Genomic DNA, 19,493 nt, shown 5'->3' on the forward strand with positions numbered 1-19,493 from the left:
TAGTGCAGACGTAGCTAACTAGCTAGTGCTTTTCCCTATGTCCAGGCTAATTCCTATGGCCCATTCTTCAAACCCGTGACATGGTGCTTGGTTTTGATACTAAATGATGATATTCAAATATAAATCACAATGGGAGGGTGTCCAATAGCTTTTTTTTTTTTTTTTTTTTTTTTTAAAATTAAAATGGTGGGAAGGGGCGACCATTGTAGTTTCCCTCCTTGGGCGTTACTATCGGGGTTCCCACCCACTGTAGAATGAAGCATATAATTAAGATTGCAATGTTCTAATCAAAATTTTCTCTTGAATGAATCATTAATTACGAGTTCTAATCAAAACTCTCTGCTCTTTTTGCCATGTAGGTTTACAGTACTAGTTTCAGGGTGCAATGAGTCAACGTGTGACAGAAGACCATGCAGAGGTTGCTCACCATATTCACAGGGTGGAACCGCCTCCAAAGCAAAATCTTCTGAATGAACTGAAAAATGGTCTCCAGGAAACTTTCTTCTCCGATGAACCCTTACGCCATTTTAAGGACAAATCGGCTCCAACAAAGCTTTTTCTTGTCCTTCAAGGTATTTTTCCCATTCTTGACTGGGGAAGGAGCTACACTCTTGCAAAATTCAAAGGTGACCTTATTGCTGGGCTTACCATTGCCAGCCTGTGTGTTCCTCAGGTAAAACATTTCCTGCAAGGTAATTATGTAAATATTTGTTTTTCTGTTTCCCAATTTTAATTTCTGACGATAATTGAATACGTGTATCAGGATATTGCATATGCAAAGCTTGCAAATCTGGACTTCCAATATGGATTGTGTGAGTTTCGTCATTTCTTATAAATATAGGGAAACTTTACTCACTCCATAACTTCGAATTATCGAAATTCTGATTTTTGGTGTATTTTAGTTTCAGCTTCTTGCAATTTCATCCACGTTTTGCATTAAATCAAAGTGAAATGTCTCTTATACCATTTATGATTAAAAAAATACAGTCGAAACTTGAAAACTTGACATTGCGAATTTTGATAATTAAAAATTGTAATTCCAAAGCCTATGACAGTCTGGAGGCGAGTGAAGTTTCTCCCTAAACGTCTTGGATCTTATTTTATAATAGAGGAATACTGTGTCCTCTTTGTGTTCTTACAAAATTAATCAAGATTGAATTTGTGATAGATATATAACTATTGAATCTTAATCCAATAGTAATTTTAAAAATCACATAAATTTTGAGAGGACCGAAGGAGAACACATATCTTTTAATATTACTCTTTACAGTAATACCTTATTCAATAATGTGGTTGGTCATCCACTTGTGTTCAGATTCGAGCTTTGTTCCACCTCTTGTTTATGCTTTTATGGGTAGCTCGAGACATATTGCCATAGGACCAGTGGCCGTAGTGTCTCTGCTACTTGGGACTCTTCTGCAGAATGAGATAAATCCACTTAATAAAGATGGCTCTTCCAACTTTGCTTATACGCGTCTTGCTTTCACCGCTACCTTCTTTGCTGGCGTCACACAATTTGCACTTGGTTTTTTCAGGTATGTTGCCTGCATATTAATATATATAAATATATATACACAGGAAAAGAAAAAAAAAAAATATATATATATATATATATACACATACATGACTGTCGCTTTTAGGGGAGTTAAGTGAGCAAGCCACTCGTGAGTGAATTTGGGATTGGCTTGTATAAGTTTGGCTTGATTATTAAACGAAGTAAACTCAGCTCAATTCGGTTAGGCTCGTGAGCAAGCTCGTTTAAGCTCTTGTGTGTGTGTGTATATATATATATATATATATATATATATATAACACATAATTAATTATAAATCACATAATTATTAAAATCTTAAAATTGCATTTATATTTAAGCGTTAAAAAAAGAAAAAATTTAGACCTTTCGTAATCAAAGAGAGAGAGAGAGCAATCATTAAAAAGACCCCGATTTAATTAGAGCAGATCCAAATGAAAGGAAGAAGAATCAAGCAGTAACTATTGAGGGAGATTGCAAAAGACAGAAACTATTGAAGAATCAACCAGACCCATCACTACCTGTCTAGTGAGTGAGAGTGAGAGAGTAGGAAATGAGAGTTCAAGTAAAAGATGTGCTATGACTGATAAGGAAGATTGAGAGAGACGTTGAAAAAATATTTTTTTTGTAAGGAGTGTTGTCCCAATGCTGTTTGAATACAACCTGTTAATTTGTTCCACATTGCTAAGAAAACACCAATCTCCAAGTTTACTTATTTATAAAAAGATGCATATCCTCTCTCTTTGAAACCAAGTGCCTTGCTATATTGACTCAAGCTCCATACTCGACTAGTCAGGCTAAGCAAATGCTCATATGAAAGCTGGCTTCTTAAGTCGTTTAAGAGTACTTGAAGTTTAATTTTTTTTTTTAAAAAAAAAAAACATTAAATATAAGAGCCAGCTCGCGAGCTGACTCGGCTCAACTTATTATGAACTTGAGCTCGATTTTTTTGGCTCGCCCTTGAGTTCGAGTAAAATTTAAATGAGCCAAACTTGAACAAGGGAAGCTCGCACAAGCTCGACTCGTTTACACTCCTAGTCGCTTTCTTTTTCTTTCTTTAGCTTTCTTCTTTATTTTCCCTTTCATAATGACTGTTCACTTGGTAGATAGTCATAAAGTGATGACTTCGTGTTTGGTTTCAGATTGGGTTTCTTGATTGACTTTCTGTCTCATGCCGCCATTGTTGGGTTCATGGGTGGAGCTGCGGTTACTATAGCCCTTCAACAGCTCAAAGGTCTTCTTGGTATAAAAATCTTCACCAAGAAGACTGACATTATTTCTGTTATGCAATCAGTTTGGGGCAATGTACATCACGGGGTACATATATACTAATAAAACATTATTTTCATTTTTCTCTTCAAATACAGTGTTGTCACGAGCCAACATCGTGTTAAAGTATTGATTAAATTTAATCTTTCTTATAAGTTTAAGCTTTTGAATGAAATATACAAGTGATGATTTAACACGGTCTTGAGTTCGAACCCCTCTCTTCATCATTCAACATCCATTTCAATGAAAAATTTCACGTGTCATAGTGATTTAACATGTGGATTAAATTTCTATATATGTTTAACAGTGGAACTGGCAAACCATACTCATAGGATTGTCATTCATGGTGTTCATTCTGATTGCCAAATACATAGTTAAGTATCCTATAATTCCTACCTACCCTTTTCTAGATCAAACTTGAAGCTTTTACATTCAATGTATAATATTTGACTCTTATTTGGTACTTTCCAGGGAAAGAAGTGCCAGAGATTATTTTGGGTATCTGTAATTGCTTCTTTGATCTCTGTTATAATAGCCACCTTTTGCGTGGATATCACCCACGCTGATAAGCAAGGTGTTCAAATTGTAAGTGCTCGTTTGTGATTATGATTTTGTCTTTATCTAATTTCTACAAATGAAATGAAAAGCTCATATATATAGTGTTTGTATATATCAGGTGACACATATACATAGGGGCATAAATCCTTCATCTGTTGATGAAATCTATTGGACTGGAGAGTTTGTCCTCAAAGGTTTTAAGATTGGTGTCGTGGCGGGGATGATAGCACTGACGGTAAGCAAATATCAGCCTCAAAATCTTAACTTAGAATGAGAAATTAATAATTACCTAGTTCTCCCATATATATATATATATATATATATATATTAAAAGCCAGATAAAAATTTTAGGAAGGTGTGGCGATTGGAAGAACATTTGCTTCCAAGATGGACTACAATCTGGATGGAAACAAAGAAATGGTGGCAATGGGAAGTATGAACATTGTTGGTTCCATGACATCTTGCTACGTTACGACAGGTATGTGTTAAGCCGCAATTTATCTCAAAAGCTTAAATTGAAAGAAAAAAATTAAATTTAATAATTTAATTAATACTTTAATGCTCCCCTTCATGTATGGACTCAAATTCCCTCTTAATAAGTGAAGTCCAACAATTGGAGTACTATTCAATTGAAATGGGAAATAAACTATAGCGTCAGGGTTTAAACTCAGGACTTCTTACTCTGATGCCATGTTAAACTACCACTTATCTGAGTAGCTTAAGCTAATATAAAAGAGTAAATTTATTCATTTAATCAATATTTTATCGGAGAACAAGAATGTGCTCAAATTCTAACTTGTTTATCTTATCATCTCTCTCATGTCATATGATCATCTTCACTCAGGATCATTTTCTCGCTCAGCAGTAAATTTCATGGCTGGCTGCAATACAACTGTTTCCAACATTGTGATGTCTTGTGTTGTTCTTGTAACTTTGGTACTCATCACACCATTATTTAAGTACACTCCAAATGCTGTACTTGCTTCTATCATCATCACTGCAGTGGTAGGGCTAATTGACATTAAAGCTGCAATACTGCTATGGAAGACTGACAAATTGGATTTTCTTGCCTGCATTGGAGCCTTCTTTGGAGTGATTTTCAAAAGTGTTGAGATAGGCCTTTTAATTGCGGTAAGAAGTCGATCGATCAAGTACTTACCCCTTAGCATGATAGTTGTCACGTTAGCTTCCCACAACATGGTTTTTTAATCTTTCAGTTTGTTACGTTAGGTAGTAGAAAAGTGAGAATTCGTGTAGCATTTCTCTTCATGTTTTGATTGCCCACTACAAATTCTAACTTTCGTTTATGAAGGTCGCCATATCCTTTGCTAAAATCCTCCTGCAAGTCACAAGACCACGGACTGCAAAACTTGGGAAACTCCCCGGGACTAATGTTTATAGAAACGTCATGCAATATCCCGATGCAACACCAGTTTCTGGCATTCTGATAGTTAGAGTTGATTCTGCAATCTACTTTTCAAATTCCAACTATATTAAGGAGAGGTATTTACTTCTCCAATTCCTTTGAATTCCGTCAAAATTTGAAGATGTGTTAAACACTCTACCTCATGTGTGGGCTCCAACTCATTTTTAATAGGTGACGCTCAACACGTGAAATATTTAATTGAAATTAGAGGTAAATGAAGGAGTCAAGGTTCGAACTCAGGACTTTTGATTCTAATACCATGTTAAATCACCACTTATCCCAAAAACTTAAGATTTACGTGTTGGACCTCACATATTAAATTAACTTTGAGCCCATACATGAGGGAAGTGATTAAATTCACATCTTCCTATCAACTTATGAATTTTTTGGACAAGTAGTGATTTAACAAATGAAACATGGCCAGTACTTAAATCAAATTTCTAGCAGGATTTTGAGATGGCTCAGCTATGAAGAAGAAGAAGTGAAGAGTCTCGGTTTACCTAGAATCCAGTATCTTGTCATTGAAATGTCACGTAAGAATATTATAGTATTTCATTTAGTCTTGGTTTTGCTTCTCGAAGTTACTAAAGGAATTATATATTGAAATCATTTACATTCTTGCAGCGGTTATTGATATTGACACAAGTGGAATTCATTCCTTCGAAGAACTGTATAAGACTCTTCAGCATAGAAACGTACATGTAAGTAAAAGCTTTTCAACTTACAAAATATATATGGTGTCATGGTGATCAGTTTTCATGCCATTTTAATCTCACTCCTCTGTTACGATTTTATGATGATGCCAAAATGCCAAAGTACTCATTTTTATTTTTTTATTTTTTTTTTGTGACACACAGTTGGGACTGACCCACTGCCGTGGGTCAGAATTTTTTTTTTTCTTTTTCTTTTTAATTTTTTTAAAAATTAATAGTAAGGGTAAATTTGTAATTTTATAAATGCATAAGACACATTTGACCTGTTTTCTATTTGAGTTAATCCTAGACCCTAATAATAGGAGTGAAATTAAAAGGAGTTGAAATATGGGATACCAGCAAAATTTGACAATTCGAAATCATAATTACAAAGCCAGTAATACTTTGGGACTAAGCGATGTTTTCCGTTTTTTCTTCAAGACATAGCTGAAGAATATTTCACTCCAAGACTCAAATGTTTTGACTATTTCTCAGTAGAATCTTTAATCTTATACAAGTACTGTTCTTAAGTTCTGTGGAGCTTTGTTGATCCATTAACCAAATTAAATCATTAAAAAGGTTTTAGCGATTAAGCTATTTGGATAAAAGTCACAAGCAGATCCTATGATTTATGAGCAGCAATGTTAATGGCATAATAAGCTCTTTAATTACATGACCTTTATTTAATTCCTAAAGTTCGGGTATTGTTTTCCACAGCTTGTTTTAGTGAACCCGGCGCCAATAGTGACTGAAAAGCTGTACTCGTCGGAGTTTACGGTGCTGATCGGGGAGGATAAGATCTTCTCCTCAGTTCCAGACGCTGTCTTAACATTGTCGACATCGCCAATAAGTCAAGAGCCATAATGTAAATTTAAGTCTATTAAATTAATTATAAAACTTGACGGTAATGTTGAGAAAATATTCTCATTAAACTTTTATAAGTATTCTAGACATTCTAAAAGAAATCTTGTATGAACTGCTTTTGGCGGAATACCAAAACCATTGAATGAGAACTATATTTATAAGCTTAAGCAATTATAGAGTAAGAGACCTATTTGAACTAGGCCTATAAAAAAAAAAAAGAGACCTATTTGAACTAGGCCTGGGCAAAGTCACCGAGCGCCGCCTACCGTCTGTGTTCCGACCATGTGCCACCTGTAGCCGACCGTGAGCGCCTAGATGACGAACGGGAGGCAGCATAGTTTTCCCTATTCCGACATTGTCAATGCGGTAGGCGAAAGGGGTTTTGGGGAAGTCGGTTTTCGACTGACACCGACCTGACATTACCGAGTGACAGAGAGGCCGAGATGAGAGTGAGAGTGACAAAGAGAGGCGGAGATGAGAGTGAAAGACAGTGAGATCTAGAGATGAGATGACAGCGGCTAGGGTTAAGGAAATGGGGAAACTATGCATATATATAGGCTATATTACTCAAAACGGTGCCGTTTTGAGCGGTGAATAATATAATGAATAATCTATTCAAAACGGTGTTGTTTTTATATACTCAAAACATTTGAGTATCTATATTTATGCATAGTTTCCCCATTTCCCTGACCATAGTCGTGAGCCTCTCTTTGTCACACTCATCTCTCGATCTCTCTGTCATTCTTGTTCTCATCTTCGCCTCTCTCTGTCACTCTCACTCTCATCTCAACCTATTGTGGCTTTCAAATTTTCTAGAGGGACTGTTTGCTCAAAAACAATGTTTTAGACAGTGATTGACTTCGAGTTTCTCGATCCTTTTTTGCATTTGTTTTCTTGTTATTTGATTGCCAAGAAAGTGGACGAAAACAAGTATTTTCTTGCTAAGTAGGTGCACGGAAGGTGCACATGGAAACGAAGCTTTAAGGAATTGGGAGCCATTCTGGTTGGTCCAATAGTCCAAATACAAAATTGTGGCCCAGCCCAATTTGACATTACCGACCGTCACTGTAACCAACTTGTTGGTGACGGTCGGTGGAGGTACGAATTATGGTCGGCAAAAGTCGGTGAAAAAACTGCCTTTGCCGACCATGTCGGAGCGAAATGTGGCAGGGGCAAATCCCTAACCGCATTAACCGACTCCCACCCCTAATTTGAACTATACAATAGGATTTCTAAGTAATTACAAAGTGTTTAATTACAAACTGAAACCTAGAGATTGAATACATAAGGTTATCTAACATCAATAAGATAAAGGTCTTTCACTTCAATCTTAGAATGAGAAGTTGGTTTGAATCCAACTTCTCTTTCTTTGCAATTTGTCTTGGATAAGTGTTCCACATCTTCTCTTCTTCTCCTCGTCTTGATCAGTAGTAGTGGACTTCTTCTCAGCTTTATCTTCATTAATCACAGTAGCATTAGTCTTGTTATCCACGGCTGCCACTTCACTAAGAGTAGGAACTTTAGCTGCAGTAGGACTTCTAGGAGCTTTAGTTGTGGTAGGAATCCTCCACAAGGCTGCCGCTTCACTAGGAGCTGGAGCTGCTGCACTGGGAGCTGGAGCTGCTGCACTAGGAGCTGCTGCTGCATTAGAAGCAGATGCAATATCTGCCTTAGCTGCTAATGCAGCTGTAGCTTCTGCCCTAGGAGCATCTCCTTCTATAGTATGTTTAGCTGCTACCTTAGGAGCATCTCCTTCAGCAGTATGCTTAACATGCCCCCTCAACATGAAAGGAGACGGAATCACATTCAACTTGGACTTGAGAAATGCAAACCGAGCTGAGGGTATCCCTTTGATGAACACATTTGCAATTCGGTTTGCTGTAGAAATAAATGAGGCTTTGATGTCTGTTGTGCAAATTTATTTAACTCGCAAGTGCACGAATCGTTTGTAATATAATGTTTTGCAAGTGTGAGGTCGAACCCACAGGGAATTGTGTTTTTGAAGAACAAATTATAACTAAACTAATTAAATCCTAAACTAGTTCCAAAAAAAGTTTGAATTTTGAGTTTTGAAAATTAAAGGATAAATATAAACTAAATAAAATAAAACAAAAGATAAAGACTAAGGTTTGGGAATCCACACTCTTCGAATCATAACAACATACCCCATGTTCATCAATATTAATCCAAAGTTCTCACAAATAAAATCATATGTATGTTTTACTATGCTTCTAAAAGTTAATTAAAATCATCCCATGTATCCATTTATTGCACAAATCACAAAATGAATCAAATATCAATTAAATCATCCGATGTATCCGTAAATCACAAAAGATATCCAATTTTAATTGAAACACCAAATGTATCCATAGAACAAATCACAAGGGATATCCAATTTTTAGGCAAATAAAATCAAGCAATCAATTATATGAAATTATCTCAAATCATCAAGTGTATCCTTGAATCACAAAAGATATCCAAGAATCATTCAACACAATTGAAAATAAGTAAAACAATTGAAATATTAAACCCAATAAAATTGGAAAAATAAAGACTTACATAAAAGTGATATTGTTCTTCATCGGTGAGGCTTCATCCCCAACCTTAGTTGGGAATTTAGCTCCACATGAAAATAAAACCTAAACCTAAACCTAAACCTACAGAAAAACTAAACTAAAGAGAAAAGCTATAGAATTTTGCTCTCTAGACTTGTCTATCTTTCTTGAATGCAAAGAGGTATTTATAGGCTTAGGAATGTCCTAGAAGCCCTAATAAACCTAGATAATTTAGAGGTCTCCCAGTCCAAATAGAAGTTTGAAATCGGAATAGGATTCGTCCAAATTTGTATCCTTTTATTGCGCGACGATTTTGGCATAGTAAACGTCCGCATTATGAAAACTTTATTTCCTAATAAAATTTAGCATTTTTAGTTATCTTTTCAATGCCGCTAGAATCGTATTAATCCGATATTTTAGCGGAAAGTTATGGTCAAAATACTAAGACGTGTTTAGAATCTGAATTTGAATCAAATATGATTTTGACTCCAATTAGAGAAATTTCGATTTAATCCTTTCCTTGATTGGGTTAAACTTAACCACATCATTTAGGACTTCTCAAAGTATGCTCTCTTCCAAACTTTCATTTTTTCCTTTAAAGGCGCAGTTTTCCTTCAACAACCTATAAAACACTAAAAAAACAAAACTAAAACAAATCTTTAGATAACGACACAACTAAAGGATTAACTAATATAAATTAAGGGGCCCAAATATGTAATATTTGGCACTCATCAATGTCTCTGTTGAGCATGGTAAACTAGATTAGCAGCCAAGGATAATGCACTCACATTGTCACACCAAACTACTGGAGCAACTGGAAGAGGAATATGAATTTCTTGGAATAGCATTCTCAACCAAAATAACTTAGTGGTAGCAATGGCTAGGGGACAATACTCAGCCTCTGTGCTAGATCTTGAGACTACATGATGTTTTTTGGCACTCCATGATATCAAGCAATCAACAAGGAAAACAACGAAGCCAGATGTAGATCTCCTATCATTTGGACAGCCAGCCTAATTTGAATCACAAAAAGCATTAATCTAAAGGGTTTTTTTAGTGTAAAACAGACCATGATCCATGTTGTTCTTGAGGAACCGAAGGACTCTCTTGATAGCAGACAAGTGAATTGAAGTTGGATGATGCATGTGTTGGCAGAGTTTATTCACAGGGAAGGCTATATGAGGTCGAGCCAGGGTGCAATATTGGAGAGCTCCTACTACACTTCAATATTCATATCGATCAAGGAGAGAGCCACCATCCAATCTGGACAATTGAGAAACAGATGGACATGGGGACTTTGTAGCCTTTGCTTCAGTCATCTTAGTTTTGTTGAGTAGATCAGTAACATATTTGGACTGGTAGAGGTGGAGTCCTACAGGGCTACGAGTAACCTATATGCCAATGAAGAAACTTAGTGATCCTTAGTCTTTGACTAGAAATTCCTTCTGTATAAGTTGAACTAGGTTAGTCATCAAATGAGGGTGTATCCGTGTGATGATTATATCATCCGCATAGATTAGAATGAAGAGTTTAATACTGCCAAAGATAAAAGTGAATAGATAAGTATCAACTAGAGAGGGAGTGAACCCATCCAGTAAGTAGCTGGACAATCTATTAAACCAAGCTCTTAGGGCTTGTTTGAGGCCAACCAAGTGAGGGTTCTCCTTGTCAACAAACCCCTTTGGTTGCTCAATGTATACTTCCTCAATTAAAGATCCATGAAGAAAGGCATTAGAGATGTCCAACTGTATAATCATCCAATCGAAATAGATTGCCAGTGCTAGGATGATTCTAATGGTGGAGGGCTTAATTACTGGACTGAAAGTCTCAATATAGTCCACTCCAGATGTTTGCTCAAATCCCTAGCAACTAGTCTGACCTTGAATCTTTCCACTGCTCCATCAGATTTTGTTTGTATATGGATCTAGGCACTTATAACCTGCATAGTTGTAACCTAGAAATATACAAGGTTTGGACCTATAATCTAGTTTGTGAGCATTATACGGCCGCAATAGAAGATAACACAGGCATCCAAAGACTACAAGTCTTTGGTAATCAGGTGCTTTGGTGTATAGCTTAGAATATGGCGACATGTTTTGTAGAACATGTGTGGGTAATCTGTTGATGACATGCACAACAGTGAGAAAGGAGTCTACCCAATACCTATTAGAGAGATGGGAATGAGCTAACAAAGTTAATCCAATCTCAAGAATGTGTCTTAGCTTTCTTTCTGCAAGACCATTTTGAGGGGATGTATAAGGACATCTCTTCCTATGCACTATGCCATTAGTTTTGAGAAAAGATTGAAAGATAAGTGATGTATACTCACATCCTCCATTAGATTGTAGTTCCTTGATGGTTGTGGAAAATTGGTTTTCTACAAGAAGTTTGAACATGAGGAATACATCATAAGTTTATGATTTAGTGTGTAGAGGATAGATCCATGAGAACCTTGAGAAATCATCCATACAAACAATGTAGTATTTGTATCCACTGACTGACATTACTGGAGAAGTCCAGATATCAGTGTGAATGAGTTGAAGTGGAGACAAGGAGACATGATTAGAAGCAAAAAAACGATTGTTTTTCACTCTTACCCAATTAACAAGAGCCACAAAGGATACTTTTACTGAAATCTGAATTGGAAACAGAATTTGAATGAAAAAGGGGTAAATTGTTATCTCGAACAACTTGAGTAACTACATCATTAGATGAATGACATAGCCTAAAGTGCTATACTAAGGATGATGTTCTTATTCCTAATAAACCTATAAAAGACTTGCTGCCTTTGTGAGACTTCTTGCCCAGCTGGAGAGGATACATGCCATTCTCACTCTTCCTTTCCAGGAGGATTGTTCATGTCTGAAAATCAATGATGTTAAAGTGGGATGATGTTAGTATAAAGAACCATGCATTGTCAAGACAAAAACATTGAATTGACACAAGATTGGCAGCTGATCGAGGGTAGTGTAAGACATTATTAAGATGAAAAGTAGAGTTAGAGGAATGAAGAGTTGTGGAACCAAAGTTTGCTATAGGCAGTGTTGTTCCATTCCCAACAGCCACAATGTCATTGTGTTGGAAGGGTTGCTAAATATTGAGGTTCTCCAAGTCTTGAGTGATGTGTGCATTGGCTGCACTGTAAGCAAACCATTGAGGATCTTCTTAGACATTGTTAGATTGAACCACCATTGTAGCCAGCTGAGGAGGAGGATGTCTTCCTTGGAAGGAATAGTCCATTCTGTGATAGTAGTCTAGTGCTTGGTGGTTTATCTGAGCACAAATTTGACATTGTATGCGTTGACTATTGTTGAAGGGAGATGGCTGACTTGAGCTTGGCTGTGAGGCTATTGTATCTTGGTGCAGCACTGGAGTCAGCAAGAGAGAATCTGGGAGTAGGTGGCCTAGGGCTGAAGTTTTTGGAGGGAAACTTGGCAGGGTATGGACCACGATTCTTAGAAAACTTCTGGCCCTACTTCCGTGTATACAGAGCAAAGGTGGAATTATCAGTGGCTGGAGCGTGCTGTTAATTGAGCAATGTCTCATGGTTGATTAGCTTCTCTTGAAAATCATCAAGGGTGAGTTGTCTCTCTCGAGTTAGCAGGGAGATGGTAGTGAAAAAATTATTGAAAGAAGGGTTAAGACCATTGAGGAGGAATGAGATCAAATCCTCATCAGAAATAGGTTTAGCCATTGTTGCGAGTTGATCAAACCATACTTTGGCTGATTGTATATAATCGTAACAGGTCAAGGAGCCTTGATGGAGACTTAGCAATTGCCTTTTGAGATTGGCAATTTGAGACATAGAACCATTGGCAAATTTAGTTGCCAGGGCTGACCAAACTTTCTGGAGGTATCAAGTCCATTGTGGACAAGACCTTCTCAGACAATGTCACATTCATCCAGCTGAGGATACATTGATCATTTCTATTCTAGATTGTGAACTTTGGATTGAGTGTTTCCTTACCACTGTCATCACTGAGAAATTTAGGAGAGGATCGTTTAGATCCATCAACTATGCCTACTAGTTCATGAGTGTGCAAGATTGGAAGAAATTGACTTGTCCAACCAAGATAGTTTGGACCTTCAAGCCTTCCATTAAATTGGTAAAGCGTTGGTGGAGAAAAGGTTGGTGCTGCAAGAAGGGTAGGAATTTCCATTGCAGAAGTAGATAAAAGAAAAGAAATAAATATGGGGCGTGTACCTATAAAGTCTCTTATACCATAAAAGATATCTTCAATGAACTGATTTTGGCGGAATACCAGAACCATTGAATGAGAACTATATTTATAAGCTTAAGCAATTATAGAGTAAGAGACCTATTGAACTATACAAAAGAAGTTCTAAGTAATTATAAAGTGTTTAATTACAAACTGAAACATAAAGATTGAATACATAAGGTTATTTAACATCAATGAGATAAAGGTCTTTCACTTCAACTTAGAATGAGAAGTTGGTTTGAATCCAACTTCTCTTTCTTTGCACTTTGTTTTGAATAAGTGTTCCACATCTTCTCTTCTTCTCCTCTTGTCTTGATCAGTAGCATTGGACTTCTTCTTAGCTTTATCTTCATTAATTGCAATAGCATTAGTCTTGTTATCCATGGCTGCCACTTCACTAGGAGTAGGAACATTAGCTGCAGTAGGACTTCTAGGAGCTTTAGTTGCAGCAGGAATCCTCCACACGGCTGCTGCTTCACTAGGAGCTGCAAATGCTTCATTGCTTCACTAGAGCTACTGCACTAGGAGTTGCTGCTGCATTAAGAGCAGATGCAGCTTTTGCCCTAGGAGCATCTTCTTCTGCAGTATGCTTAACACATACGACATAAATTTGGAAATTTTTTGATGAAGTTTTTAAGTGATAAAATGACTTTTGACCTTAAAACTTTGATTGGACGAAAACTGAGTCAAACGAAAGTCCCTAGCTCTCAAATCCGGCTTACATGCGGTATTAAAAACTATTGCACAACTGCTGTTAAAAAATCAAGGGCCCATATTTAATCTAACATTTTTTAGTTAAACGTTGTCATTGCAGAAAGCTGCTTTCCTTCTCCTCAATCACCTGCTTTCTCATCCTCTCAGACCTCTCCATCCCTCAAGAATCCTCATGCCTCACCATTCATCTCCTGATTTTAGGACCCTTCTTTGCAACCCGAACTAGGCAACTACTGCAAATGTCCTATAAAAATTGTTGACCAACCTTCTGTGAAAAAAGTATATCTAAGAACCTATCAACACAACAATAGCACTAGAGCTTATCTTCATGACAAACTCTATCAGATAGGATTATATTTGATATATGATTTAAACTGTATAGCTTTAAAAGGTCCAGATTTAAAAGTTAATCTCTGTCCTAAATTATGCAATGGTAAGTTTATATTTGACAATGACTTTAGTTGAAAGTAAAATAATTATGTGTAGAAATTAACTAAGTAAAGACCAAATTAAAAGTGATGGACAAAATAAATATAAAGAGCTGAAATCCCAAAACAACAAAAGTCTCAGAAAGAAACTAACATATATCAGATTAGGTGACTTGAATTTGTTCATCAACCTTACCGTGGGCAGCAAACCATTATGGTTACTTTTACATCCCATTACTCTTTTTTTGACTTACTTTCTTCATGCACGTCCATTTGTCTCTCCATTCAATAAGCTTCTTCTAGAAGCTTTGACAAAATGGCTTTGTTGTTAAAAGTTGAAGCCATTCAGTCTTAAGCAGAGAAGCAGCAACCTTAGTTGAAATATAGAGAAAGAAGAAAAGCTGAAGTTGCCTTGAGAGAGAGAGAGAGAAAGATTTGTGTTGCAGAGAGAAGAAGAGATACACCATTTTTCTTCAGTTTGATCTCACGTTTGGAGTGCTGAAAAGCTTAGAGAATTTTAGAGAATATTTTCTCTTTTGTATTTAATTCTCTTTTGAGTGAGATTGAGGTGTATTGGGACATTTGGGTTTGAGTGGTTTTGTTTGTACTACTTTTTGTACTCCACTCTTTTGTTAGTGAATTTCTCTTGGATCGTCTCTGTAACATCCCCAGCCTGTTAAGGCTGAGTTTGCCACTTTTCTTCTTTTACAACAAAAGTCTTTGCAAAGATCTATAAGGTCTATCAGAGTACTTGATTTTAAAGAATACGATAAATGTATAAAACATTATTCAAGAGATTTTATTACAAGCGAAATTATAAATTATTAAACTTTAGTTGCGGAATATCATATTATTACAATAACTGATATGAAAAGACTTTGAAAGTTAATAATTATTCCCGCCCCCATTCCAGCCTCCTATTCCAGCATCCTTTCTACCTGAAAACAAGAAATAAAATTGAATGAGCCCAAAGGGACCCAGCAAGTAAAATCCACAGCCATAAATAGTTTTACTCTTTGTTCTCAGTTTTGAAAATTGTTTTCACCAATAAATATATAACCAGCCATTATAGTACATGTATGTACGGTTGCATCTCCCGTAACATATACATACTATTACATCTAGTAATAAATCATCATTATAAATCATCATCATCGTATTGCATCATTATAAATCATCATTGTAAATCATCATAGTATATCATCGTTGAAATTATATTATCATTTTCTCATATTAGGGCCCATGTACACAGTTACCCCTGTGTACGAGGGTTGTGGGTCCTTGTGACCATGGCACTGAACTGTGGCCTCAGCCATGCCTGACCGTCAATTAACTCATTCTTGATGCACTCAACGATCATGTTGATGGAATACCACCTTTTTGAATAGCCTCCTTCAGTGGTTTTGCCTCCATCCGAGTATCGGTACCGAACTCCTCTCATCTTTACTTATATTGGGGCCAAAAATACTCTTCTCCATACATGTGCCTTCATTTCATAAACATTTAACTCAATTCTTGTACTTCTCTTTGTACTTCTTTTGATGCATTTTAGGGCAACATGTAGGAGGGTTTATCATCATTCTTCTTTCTTATAATCATCATCATTTCTCAACTTTCTTTTATCAAAAATAGTAACTTTTCCAAATATAAACTTGTTGTGCTTAGAAAGCGTTTAAAGAAATAGAATCTTTCTAAATAAATTCCTTTAGAAATTCTTCATGCATGCAACATATATCCATGGCAGGTAAATAAAAAAATTATCTACAGTTTGATACAAGAATATATAAGTAGCATGACAAGAAGTAATTTTAGAAGGGGTAGTGAATTTACTTACCTCTAGACTGAAGCTAAAAGTGGTCTGAAGGATCTAGTTGCTCTAATCTGACTAACACCACTAGTATATCTTTTGAAACTAATTTCTCAAGTCTGTTTTCTCTCGTGTTCTTTCTTTCTTGCAGCGCTTTGTCTCGCCCTTTCTCTCTCTACTCTGAGTAAACACTCTCAAAAAGAAGAAAGACCGAATAGAAAGCGGAAGAAGGAAGAATATGTGGAAGAGAAGGGAGATGAGTGGTGAAATTTGTGAAGGGGAAGTACTCTATTTATAGGGAAAAAACAAATACTATTCTACCTTCCATTTACAATTCTACCCTCATTTTTTCTATTCCACCTACCATTACTATTATACCTACCATTAACTATTCTACATTTCATTTATAATTCTACCCTCCTTTTACTATACTAATACTATTATACCTACCATTAACTATTCTACCTTTCCTTACTATTCTACCTACCAATACTATTCTTTCTACCATTTACTATCATATTATTTCACCAATTACCATTCTCTAATTATCACTCTCTGTAACACCATAAATTTTTCAAGAATTAAAATAATTGGCTAAAATGAATATTAAAATAACATCATCATCAAAATAATCTATTTAAATAACTTTGAAAATTCTGGAGCGCTACAGTCTCCGCCAGTGGATGTAGGTTTCTTAAGCCGAACCACTTAAATATTGGTGTCTTGTGTGGTTGTGTTATTTGGTAATCTTGGAATTTGCATTTGTCACAACAAACTGGTATCAGAGCACCGATATTTATTTTGCGGGATGGCTACTACAAAATTTGAAGTAGAGAAGTTTGATGGTCAGAATAGTTTCAGCCTTTGGCGCATCAAGATGTGAGCATTTTTACGATAACAAGGCTTGGCGAAGATTTTGGATGGCGAGGTGCCATCAACATCATCAACGGAGGAAAGGAAGGAACTTGAAGAAAAAGATCACGGTGCAATTTTGTTGTCTCTTTCAGATGGAGTTTTAAGAGAAGATGTCGATAAAGAAACAGCCGCTAGACTTTGGAAGAAGCTAGAGAGCTTGTACATGATGAAATCCCTCACTAACCGATTGTATTTGAAGCAACGGTTATATACCCTCAGGATGAAAGAAGGTATGCCTTTTTGTGATTATCTTGATGACTTTAATAGAATTATTTTGGATCTGAAAAATATTGATATTAAAATAGATGATGAGGATGTTGTGCCAAATACTACCTAAATTAATAGATAATAATTAGTACGTTTTAACTCGCAAGTGCACAAGATCAAAACAATAGTATAGTGCAACAAGTACGAGATCGATCCCACGAGGATTGTGATTTTGTTTAGAATTAATTACAATATCAAAATTGTCATGAGATTGATATTAATACTAAGGAAAAGAAATAAAGAGATATAAAAATAAAGTAAAGGTAAAGGTAAGGCTTTGATATCCACCACTAATCATACTTAGATAATATAACATTATGCCAATGATCCAATCATATTATGAATACTTAATGTTTGCCAACCTAAGGGTATGGGTGTCTACTCCTTAAGCTATTGATTTCCCTAAGCAATGAATTAGGCATGGGTGTTTACTAAGTTGTTCTTTAAGAAAGCATAAATTTAGGGAAATCGACAAACACATGAGGCCTAAGGCATGGGTGTCTACTCCCAGTTCCCCATGTTGATTAACCCAAGAATCCAGCATAGATATCTTTTGTTACTTATGTTAAACCCAGGACTCGGTCATCTATACCACATGCATATAATGGCCAGTCACATACATATGAGGAATTCAAGAAAACAAAAATTAATCAAGTTAAGCAACACAATATGATTATCACAAATATGCCAATATTGAAATATTAAATAAATATAATTAGGGCATCAATCTAGCCCTCCTTAAGAGTTAGTTACACATAATTAAAACTAAAAAGAAAAGGTAAAGAAAGAATCGAAAACCGCTCCTAGAAGTAGCCTCCAATTCCTCTCCCCAAAGTTGTCTCCTTGAAATTGTCTGTTGAATTGTGAGGCTTAGAGGTCTATTTATAGGCTTTAGAAGTCCTTGACAAACTAGTAAACCTAGGAATTTCATAGGGTTTCAAAACCTATTACAATTGGGAGTTGGAAAACACTAATATGGAAAGAATGACAATCTGGCCACCACTTGATATGTCTCTTGCGCACAGGTGCGATCGATCTCAACCCGTGTGCGCTCGATTGCAGGTCTGCGATCGAGTCTCTTTTGTTCTGCGCTCGATTGCAGTGTCAGAGGCTCCCATTTTTCCCATCTTCTCTCTTTGAGCCCAAATCTTCCAGATTTACTTCATTTTCTTCCAAAAGCCTACAAAAGTATGGAAAACACAAAAATGAATTAAAATGAACTAATTAACTAAAACCAAATGATTAAAACATGCAAGTTAAGGGTTGAAAATATGAATATTTTAATACTTAACAGAGGATCATGCCCTAATTTTGTTGAGTTCACTATGGGATGCCTTTTGATAATTTTGTTAATTCAATGTTGTACGATAGAGATACTATCTCCTTAGCCGATGTTAAATCTGCTTTGAATTCTATGGAGTTGAGGACAAGATTGAATAGTAAAGGTAGTGATAATCAGGCAGAAGGTTTATTTGTTAAGGGTCGTTCAGAAAATTCTTCTAATTTTAGAGGTTGATCCAGTGAGAGGGATTCGAGTAAAGGTAAATCAAGAGGCCGATCGTAGTCCAGGTCAAAGAAGAAAGTAAAGTGTTACTACTGGAAAAAGTATGGGCATTATAAATCTGAGTGTCTGAAGTTGAAAAATAAAGAGGAAGGTGACAAGCAAAGTTCCACTTTTGTGGTTAGAGTTGTCGAACGAAATTCTAAGTGTTTAGACCTTGTCCTTGCAGTTACCATTTTTTATGATCATTCTAACGACAAGTGGGTCCTTGACACTGGTTGTACATTTCATATGTCCCCTAAAAGGGATTGGTTTACTACCTCAGATTTAGTCAATGGCGGCTCAGTCTTGATGAGAAATAATGTCGCCTGCAAGATTATTGGTATTGATACGATTAGAATTAGGATGCATGATGGGATTGTGAGGATTTTGACGAATGTTCGACATATACCAGATTTGAAGAAAAATCTTCTTTCATTGGGCACTTTGGGCTCCCTTGGATGCAAGTATTCCGGTGAATGTGGAGTCATTCGGGTTAGCAAAGGCTCATTGGTTATAATGAAAGGTAACAAGGTTGATGGCCTCTACTTTCTTCAGGGTAGTTTGGCAACAGGTTCAGCTACTATGTCTTCTTCAGATGGTCCAGATTCAGACACTACCCGGTTATGGCATATGCGGTTGGGTCATATGAGTGAGAGGGGTATGACAATCCTGAGCAAACGAGGTTTGATTTGTGACCAGAAAAC

At 36.3% G+C, this 19,493-nt stretch overlaps 1 protein-coding gene across 1 annotated transcript; it reads left to right on the plus strand.

Annotated features, from left to right (window-relative positions):
* Nucleotides 1-1,335: 1,335 nt before the first annotated feature.
* LOC132178054 (high affinity sulfate transporter 2-like) lies at nt 1,336-6,340 on the plus strand. Its single transcript, XM_088515068.1, has 11 exons — nt 1,336-1,535; nt 2,674-2,848; nt 3,108-3,173; nt 3,272-3,385; nt 3,477-3,593; nt 3,710-3,836; nt 4,203-4,489; nt 4,671-4,861; nt 5,232-5,317; nt 5,409-5,485; nt 6,194-6,340. Exons 1-11 carry the CDS (start codon nt 1,351-1,353, stop codon nt 6,338-6,340), a joined length of 1,572 nt encoding a protein of 523 aa, XP_088371194.1. The 5' UTR covers nt 1,336-1,350.
* The last annotated feature ends 13,153 nt before the right edge of the window (nt 6,341-19,493 follow it).

The sequence above is a fragment of the Corylus avellana genome, chromosome 4 (genome assembly GCF_965113065.1).
Source record: "Corylus avellana chromosome 4, dhCorAvel1.hap1.2, whole genome shotgun sequence".
Classification (NCBI taxonomy): domain Eukaryota; kingdom Viridiplantae; phylum Streptophyta; class Magnoliopsida; order Fagales; family Betulaceae; genus Corylus; species Corylus avellana.

What these genes read in the sequence shown, in the direction of transcription:
- LOC132178054 (XM_088515068.1), top strand. Translation starts at nt 1,351, where the DNA reads ATGGGTAGCTCGAGACATATTGCCATAGGACCAGTGGCCGTAGTGTCT. An exon ending in ATCTTGCTACGTTACGACAG is followed by an intron (nt 3,837 to 4,202) that starts GTATGTGTTAAG and finishes ATCTTCACTCAG; the next exon opens with GATCATTTTCTCGCTCAGCA. An exon ending in TCCAACTATATTAAGGAGAG is followed by an intron (nt 4,862 to 5,231) that starts GTATTTACTTCT and finishes AATTTCTAGCAG; the next exon opens with GATTTTGAGATGGCTCAGCT.